The following is an 8,592-nucleotide window of genomic DNA, read 5'->3' on the forward strand; positions in this document are numbered from 1 at the left end:
TTGTTGTGTTTTTTTTTTTTTTTGTCGTACCATCCTGAACTTTGTTTTGGCCCACGTTGACTTTTAACGATGGCGTTTTACCCCTTTTCTCTTTTCCATGTTTCTTCACAGCACTTTCCTCTTGGAGGGGTAAGATGAAGCGGCGTCGACGCGAAAAGGAGGACATGGGACCAGCAGCCGCTGCACTGTCTCGGCGTTCTGTGTTTCGTGATGCTCGCGCTTCGCAAGCGCAGCTCACTGCAGCGCAGCTGATTGCAGATGCTCAAGAGATGCAGCGTGGGGCCGGTCCCGTCAACGATAGTACAAGGGTAGTGATTAACAGCAGAGAGGAACTTGCTCTTTATCGCCAAAAGACGCGAGCTGAACTAGAGGAACGAGTGAAGCGTGGCTACACTTTTCTTGGTAACTGGGTGAAGTACGCTCGTTGGGAAGCACAGCAAAAGGATTTTGAGCGCATGCGTAGCATCTTGGAGCGCGCTGTTAAGTTCCACGGGACCGACCCTATGCTGTGGCGTGACTACGCCGAGTTGGAAGAGGAGCACGGATTTGTCAACCACGCGCGGGCGGTGTGGGACCGCGGGGTGACCGCGTTACCTGCCGCCACGGATCTTTGGTTGAAATACCTTGTACTTGAACAAGCTGCTGGACAAGAAAACAGAGCGCGTGACGTATTTAACCGTTGGCTTTCTGGTACTACCCCGCCCACGTGCGCTTGGGAGTTGTATGCTCTCTTTGAGGCGCAATGCCAAAGGGCGGACGCGTGTAGAAGCGCTATTCGTCGCTACGTTGAAGCGCATGGTACGGTGGAGACGTGGTTGTTTTATGGTGCCACCGAGTTGAGTGTGCTTGGAAACGTGGAACGCGCGGTCAAGGTGTACGAAACGGCGATGGAATCCCTTCCGAAGTCCTACACAAATGGTGAAATTGATTGTAGGATTCCACTTGCATGGGCAGATGCTCTTACGGTGGCGAAGAAATACGAGGAAGCACGTCGTGTGTATCACCGCATGCTGCAGGAGTGTGCCTCAGTCAGTGCACTGGATAATATTTTTGCAGCATACAGCCACTTTGAGCGGCTTTATGGGGACAACAAAAACTGTGAGGCCGTGGCGGTTTTGGTTGCTAAGGCGATGTATAAACAACGTATTATTCGAAACCCCTATGACTTTGATGCGTACGTGTCACAGTATCTTATACTGCGAGACACAGTCCAGCATAGCAATGAGGATAACGCAAAAAACGAGAGTGCAAGTGAAGAGGCGTTGATGTGCCTTACCTCTGCAGTGCGTACCGACGTTTATGGAAGCAAGGACCCAACAGCAGTGCAACGACAGGCCGTTATTGTGATGGAGTACGCACGTTTCATGGAGGGGCGAGACCTTACTGCGGCACGTGGAGCTCTGGCGAGTTGTATTAGAAACTTTCCCTTTCAGAAGGCGTGGTGCCCTCGTCTCTGGGTAGAGGCAGCCGCGCTTGAGCAGCGTCATGGATCATATTCACAGGCTCGTAGGCTTTTAGGGGCTGCACTGAATCTCTCAGCATGTCCGGAGGTATTTACCGCGGCATTGCGGCTTGAAGAGGAAGCTTGCGCAGCTGGTGAGTTGAACCGTGAGGATCGTGTGCAGCGGAGTCGGACCATTTTCGAGACCGCAATTAAGCAATTCCCACATGATTTCACCCTCTGGGAGGGATATGCCAAGATGGAAGAGAAGGAGGAGCAGTTTCATCGTTCCGACGCGCTGCGAGCCGCGTGCATTCAGTGTCTGTCCGCGGCAGCACGGGCGTCGTCGTCGATGGCGGATCGTTACAGAATGTTAGAAAAGGTGGATCAAGCGTGGGCCAAACGTTTGGCTTTGAAGCGTCGACTTTTGCGCGGTATACAGAAGGTGCCTCAAGATGTTGGTTCGGGCAATGACGAAGCGACAAAAAGAGAGAAAAATGCGCTTCTGCAGCTCTACCGTGAGCTGTTGGACTCGGTATGGGAGGAGTACACGTACGAGGCTCTTCGATGGAAGAGCAAGACCACGGCGACGGGAGGGATTCTTTCTCCGCCCCCCGAACGCATGCCGGAAGTCTTGGCGCCTGCCGTCGCACGCTGGGGTGATGCAGTGGGAGCTGTTGCAAATTTTGTTCTTGTGGCCACGCAACGCACGGGAGAATACGAGGCGTCCTCTGTAGATTGGATGCGCACTGTCTTCCGTGAGATGCTGGAGCGGGAGCGGCCTGAGCTTCTTCGAAAGCTGGGAGGATTTGATGATAATGCAAGCTACGAAGCGGTGCAGCAGGTAAAGCTGTGGGGAGGATTCCTTGTGTCTCCCATTGTGACGGAGTGGAGACGGTTTGAGGCGACATACGCCACCCCGGCGGCACTGGAGGCTGTTCAGGCGTTCATGAGGCCGGCTAAGCGCCGCACTCGTCTTTTTGTTGGGCGGAGAGCGTAAAAAGAAAAAGAAACACGAAAAGGAAGCAAAAAAGGAAGCAACAGCTGGATTCATCGAGACCAAAAATCAGTCGAATCAAGAATAAGGTCAAAGCGGAAGTGAAGGAGAGGGATAAATTGTTACTTCCTGTTCATTTTCTTAGCCTACGACTTTGACTGTTGTGTGTTATGGGGTGATGGTAGTGACGGTTGAGATGTGTGACCGTTTGTTTAAAATAAGAATAATATTTTTTGCTTTGTTTATCTTGTGGTATTTTTTTTTTTGCTCACTTGTTTGTTTACTCCTCGTGCGGATCTGTGTGTTCTTTCCCTTTATTTTGTTGTTGTTCCCTTCTGACGTATATGTCTATGCCGCTCCTACGGCGTCGAGGTTTTAGCGGGTGGATGCCAGTGGTGGTGGCGATAAGGACTGACACTGATTTTGTTGCCTTAGGAAATGAATCCCCCGCCAAGCAATGAGGAGAACATCATGGGAGTTGTGCGTTGCATGCACATAAAGGGAAGTAGTCACAACCCGTTCATGACGTACAAAAAACGTTTTTGGGTCGTGGATCAGTCACAGGGTCGTCTGGAGGTCTACAAGAATGACCAGGAACCCTTTCCACTGACAAAGTACCCCGCCTCGGAGGTGCGTGGAGTCGTCTTCTCAGGGTACAAGCAAAACAAATTTTATGGCCTTTCTTTGCAGCTGCGACACTCTGTAAACATTAGATTTCGATTTAACTCCATGGCTGAACGAGATCGCTGGTACGCCGCCATCACGCGACTCATCGAACGTTATGCGGCATACAATCGTGACCAAAATGTTTTGCGTGTTGCCCAACGACGAACGATGGCCGCGGAGCGTTCGCTCGGCGTAAGCATTACACTAGCTATTGCAGGTTTGAGTGACATTCCCGATGATCTTCTGCAGTATTTGGTTGAGGCAGTGGATATGGCAATTGACACCATCTCTGCGGTGGTTCACAAGTATGGCAGCGAAAACGACATTCCGCGGCGGTACACTCTCACAGTGGCTGCTGCTGGGTCGCAACCCAACACTGAGCCGCAGTATGATCCCACTACGCGCAGTCTCGTATTGAATGTAACAATTGCCCGAGATATGCTGGGGAATGTGTGTTTTCATGTTGCAGATTCAAATGACATTATGAAAATAACTCAATCACATGTATGGCGAGATCCATGCATTGAGGGATGGCTTACCACAAATAAAAGTTGTGTTGCTGTTTGTCGTGAGATTGGTGAGATGCTAGGACTCAAAAAGCCTTTCCCTTTCACATTTCAATGGAGACAAAACTTGAGAGACACGGCACGCGTGGAACAATACCTGCGTCGTTACGTACACGAGGATTTTTTAAGAGATGTACAGCGACAGATTGTGGAGGTGGCAGAAGACTTTGGACGTTCCGAGGGTGCTGCAGAAGAATCTGTGTACATCAAGTACATTGGAGAGTACGTCTCCGGGATAGCCATTACACTTGACGAGAAGACTGTGAACGCCAGTAAGCCACCCGAGCTGTTTGTGACGACTACGTTTGAATATCAACAACGTTGTAGGCATGCTGTGGTGATGATATCTAGGTACTTTGAAGCATATCAGAAGCCGCGTGTTTTAGCTCGATCCCTCCGTGATCAGCTTGTAAACGTTATTATTCTTGCAGATCTCGGCAAACACATGAGTGAGGTTAGAGCCTCCTTGTCGCATGCATTGGGCGGACATGGAGATGTCAAGATTATATGGGGGAATCTCCTAATTGCCTGCGCAAAAGTTGGTGTTCCGCTTCTTCTTCGCAATTTATCGCATTTAGTGCTTTCATGCAGTAACATTTACCTGGGACGACTTGAGAGCCTTCAACAGCTTTCGAGTGGATTTGAGTCCTCTACTGAGGGATATAGTCCACTTTTTGGAATGATGTTTAGAAATATATCTTCTATAGTCGTGGACTTTGTTCCATTTGTGGTTGGGCAGACGAAAAGTCTGCCTGATCCACAGATTCAGCAGAGCATTTTGACAGATTACATTCTCTGTTCAACGGAGGAGCATCAAGCAGCCATGATGGATCTTGTTAGCAAATGGCGTGTTGCACCTCAGGCCAATCATGCCTACGCAGTTGTCTCGCAGTTATTTATATTTCCTTCTATGCCTGTTGCCATGTTCAAGGAATGGTGTGAGGATAATTTACGAGATATCCTGGAACCAAGCAGGAGCATCTACATTGGCGGTGACTCAGGTTCGTGGTCTTCCACTTCTTCCGACGACTTGGGAGACGCGGTGGCATTTGAGCGTAGTGCGGAAACACAAGTCCTTGACATTCACCGTGTGGTGAGTTTAGTGTACGACTCCCAAGTTGCTTCTGTGAATCTTAAGATTGGTGCCGACGCCATTATTGATGCTATTCAATCCCTTGAGGCGGCCTTTGAGAATCGTCGTATCCGCAAACATGACTTGGTGCGAGTGCTAGTCTCCAATTTGCGTCGGCTTCGTCTCATGTATAGCTACACCCTTGGAGGTGAGATGGCAACGTCGCTCGACCTTCCATCTGCCGTGACTTTATTATATGAATTATGTGAATACGAAGAGAGTGTGGCAGGGATAGAGGAACGGCTGCGAGAGTATGCGGTACAACAAAATAAAACACGATTTGAAACGGGGAATGAACCAATTGTGGATAACAACGATGCCTCTACCAATTTATTAAGGCAGATGTACGACTTTCAGTGTGTGTCACGGGTGGCGTTGAACCATTTACTGCCGCTTGAGGCAAAGATAGCTCGGCGGGGGTGGCGTGTGGGTTTTGTAGCTGGTTTGGAAAGCGTTGGAAAAACGCTTATCCTGAACTCTTTAAGAGGTCTTGTGCAATCCACTGTTCCGACGGTTGGTCTTTCACAGCAGGTGGTGGCCTTTCAGGAATGGATATTTTCTATGAAAGAACTTGGTGGCCGCAAGACGTTCCGAGACAATTGGCGTTATTATGTAGAACGCATGAAGGAGATTGATTTTTTGTTTTTTGTGGTGGACAGTATGAATAAGGGTGGTCTCAAGGATGTCGCAGCCTATTTGCGTGCCGTCACCGATCATTTTAGCACCGTGCCACTTGTGGTTGTGTTTAACAATTATCGCGCGGGTTCCCGTGGAACGCCCTCTTTAAAGGATTTGGAGACTTCTATCAAGTTGGATGTGGTGCGCCACCGCCAGACAGATCGCAGTGTTTTTGTTGGAGCCTGCGACATCACTGTGGTGAGCTCCGCCCACCGCACACTGCCTCCAACACTTTTGTCTGCTCTAAATGAGCTAAGCACGTGCCTTCTTCGGGTTTCGTCACCAGAGCGTACGCCTGTGAAACCAAAGGCAGGTGGCACGGTAGAAACCATGATGAAGAGACTGTCATCGTCGCTTTCATGGAGGCTATGATATTACACTGCATCTGGCAGAAGTCACATTCTCCAACAAACGCAGGCGTAGTTGAGTGAGGGGATGTGGGGGCGTGCGTCTTCTCGCTGCTGCTGCTGTATGTACTTCTGTTCCTTTATGTTTTTGTTAATTAGTTTGTTTGCTCCAGTGTTTCCCTATACTGGGAGGGAGGGGATGGGACAGATACGCCTGTGTGCACGCTGCGCCTCTCTGCAAAGTGTACAACACAGCAACCCAAACAATTGAGCCCGCATAAATAATAGTAATAAAAAAAAGGGACGATAATTACAACTTTTTCAGTTTTTACGAACCTTTTTTTTTTCTTTTTGTTTTGTTTTAGTGCAAGATTGTTTTTAATTTTGTTGTGGACTGTTCGCCTCTCACCAGATTTCCGTTGTCCTTTTTTTTTTTGTTCGGTTTGCCAATGCCTTCGCGTACGGCGGGTTTTGGCGACATGAGTGGATATGAGCAGGTGAAACCTTCCAGGTGTTTGCCATATGGTGAGAAGCAGGGAAGTTTTATGGGGGTTGCTGCCATCTCCAATTGAGACGATGACTTCTTCAGTGGTGAAGCCAATTATGTGAATCACGTCGTGTATAATGCGTTTCGTTACCAGTGCGTGGAATACGCCCGACGCTTTCTGCTCCTGACCACCGGATGTACCTTTGCCTCCTGTGGATGTGCAAGCGAGATATTTGATATGAGGACCCTGACGCACGTGGAGACGGGTGCCACGTTCAACTTGATTACGCACTCCAACGGCAAATCGACGCGGCGACCCACACCTGGTGACATTATCGTTTACCCCTACCACGCCATGTTGCTTCCATGGCCTCATATTGGCGTAATTTCGTATGTAGACAATAAACAAGTGGGTATTGCTGAACAAAATCACACCTTTTCCTTGTTCATCTCCCTGGACCCAGGCTACCTCGACGGAGAGCGCTGTGTGACTCTCTATGTGGATCTTGAGACGATAGCCGACGGCAGCTGGATGCTGAAGGAACGTGAAGAGGATATTTTGGACTGTCTTGGCTGGATGTTCTACCCCACCGCTCCTCATCGGGAAGCAATTCATCAATCACTGAACATTTTACCTGAGCAACGAAGTGTGCAGGCAACACCAGTGGACACAGAGGACCACCCTTATGTGTGGAGCCTCACGCTGTAGGAGAGCACCTCCTTTTTTCAATCACTGTACGTTTTTCGGTACAGCGCGGGTGAGGCGCTCATAGGCGCTACAATCACCTTCTCTCGCATCGTCCAGCGCCACGCTGGAGTTTCTTTTCAACCGTCACTGTTTAAGTACTGCATTCGCTGTCTTACCGGTCAACCCACTCGGGGCTGAAATGCTGTAAGTGCCAAAAGAACTCAATTATATCATGGAAGTCGACGCACACGACGGTGACAATGATACTGTGGTGGGTCGCGCCATTGCTGCCTATTTTTGTCTTTCAGAGGATGTTATTGTCGTAATGTGCCGTGAGTTCCGGCTTGGCGCGACTCATATGATTGCTACAATCACCTACCGTTTTAACTTGGCGGCAGATGTTAGCAAGCGACTTGAAGGCGCTGTTGAAGTACGCTGCTTGAAGACTGGAGAATTTCATCATGAGGCGTGGTGTATTGAGAGCGTTGTCTTTGGGAATCCTGTGGCCCTTTCTGCGTTCTCCATGGTACATGCTTCAAGTCGATCATGCAAAGAGGCCTGCCGAAGGCAGGCCACATGGCCTGATGTACTATGTAAAACGTCATGCTGGTGTAGCATGGACTTTATACGAGATGTGAAGTATGTGGAAGAATCTCGTGGTTCGCGTACTGGTTTCACGATCATTAAAAGCCCCTCCTTTTTAGGCGAAAGCGCAGACGCCATTACAACATCCATACTAGCTTTTTGTGAGGCTGTTCAATACCCTGCATCTGTTTTGGATGAATCGCACGTCTGGTATGACTTGGAGCACGCAAAACTGTCTGCCCGTTCTACCACAGGAGCCAACTTCCACATTGACTTTTGTCTCTGCATGTTAGAATGGCCGGACATTTTGTCCGCAGCCACGGATTTTTCCGAAAAGAAGTTGTTGGGTCGCTCCGCTCTTTGCCAGGCGACACTTGATGCTCGCGCAGATGTGTTATTTGCGAAACCACTCTGGTCACTTCTTTGCTCTGGCAACGTTCACCAACAGCAGTGCCGGGGCGAATGAACTAAGTCTCAGATTTTTTGACATCAGTCGTCGTCTGTATGAGTTTGCGTCGCCGCAACAGCTGCCAGAGACATGGAAACGTGACGTGCATGAGTACAAGGAATCATGCCACTGCTGCCATTTGACCAATGCCCCCACACCGGAGCTTGTGTCCAATAGTCTTCAGGCGGAATCGGTCATGATGAACTTTGCGATGAGCTGCATCACTGGGCGTGAGGCGGATGGCAAAACTACTGTACTCATGTATCTGTTCTCCTGACGTCGATCACTCTTTTCTTCAGTTTTGGGGAGAACGCGAAGAAACTGCCAAAAGGGAACGAGACAGGCTCTCAATGGCAACAACAATGGCTGCGACAAGCGAGGGGGGAATGCAGAAGAAAAGAGGGGAATACAGGTACAGTGTTTTTTTTTTGTATTTGCCTAGAATGACTCCCTTTGGTGAGGCCATCTTCCATTTCTTACCTCTTTAGCTGCTCCTGTATTATGCCGGTGCAAGGACGCCGACTCAGTGGAATGTGCGAGAGAGAGAGAGAGAGAGG

The 8,592-nt window shown here is 49.4% G+C and overlaps 4 protein-coding genes across 4 annotated transcripts, besides 3 other annotated features; all 4 read left to right on the plus strand.

Annotated features, from left to right (window-relative positions):
- Positions 1–134: 134 nt before the first annotated feature.
- Positions 135–2,441, plus strand: TraAM80_00004 (crooked neck; the record flags this gene model as incomplete). The annotated part of the gene is made up of 1 exon (XM_029377101.1): positions 135–2,441. The coding sequence occupies one exon, from the start codon at positions 135–137 to the stop codon at positions 2,439–2,441; it is 2,307 nt and encodes a 768-aa protein (XP_029242991.1).
- Positions 2,442–2,667: 226 nt separating this feature from the next.
- Positions 2,668–2,720: a microsatellite.
- Positions 2,721–2,876: 156 nt separating this feature from the next.
- On the plus strand, positions 2,877–5,852 carry TraAM80_00005 (putative ADP-ribosylation factor-like 2, arl2; the record flags this gene model as incomplete). Its single annotated transcript, XM_029377102.1, has 1 exon — positions 2,877–5,852. One exon carries the CDS (start codon positions 2,877–2,879, stop codon positions 5,850–5,852), a length of 2,976 nt encoding a protein of 991 aa, XP_029242992.1.
- Positions 5,853–6,164: 312 nt separating this feature from the next.
- Positions 6,165–6,190: a microsatellite.
- Positions 6,191–6,552: 362 nt separating this feature from the next.
- TraAM80_00006 (trypanothione synthetase-like protein) lies at positions 6,553–7,023 on the plus strand (the record flags this gene model as incomplete). The annotated part of the gene is made up of 1 exon (XM_029377103.1): positions 6,553–7,023. The coding sequence occupies one exon, from the start codon at positions 6,553–6,555 to the stop codon at positions 7,021–7,023; it is 471 nt and encodes a 156-aa protein (XP_029242993.1).
- A 211-nt stretch (positions 7,024–7,234) lies between these two features.
- Positions 7,235–8,053, plus strand: TraAM80_00007 (trypanothione synthetase-like protein; the record flags this gene model as incomplete). Its single annotated transcript, XM_029377104.1, has 1 exon — positions 7,235–8,053. One exon carries the CDS (start codon positions 7,235–7,237, stop codon positions 8,051–8,053), a length of 819 nt encoding a protein of 272 aa, XP_029242994.1.
- Positions 8,054–8,572: 519 nt separating this feature from the next.
- Positions 8,573–8,591: a microsatellite.
- The last annotated feature ends 1 nt before the right edge of the window (position 8,592 follows it).

The sequence above is a fragment of the Trypanosoma rangeli genome (assembly GCF_003719475.1).
Source record: "Trypanosoma rangeli strain AM80 chromosome Unknown Tra_15.4_contig_00001, whole genome shotgun sequence".
Lineage (NCBI taxonomy): Eukaryota > Euglenozoa > Kinetoplastea > Trypanosomatida > Trypanosomatidae > Trypanosoma > Trypanosoma rangeli.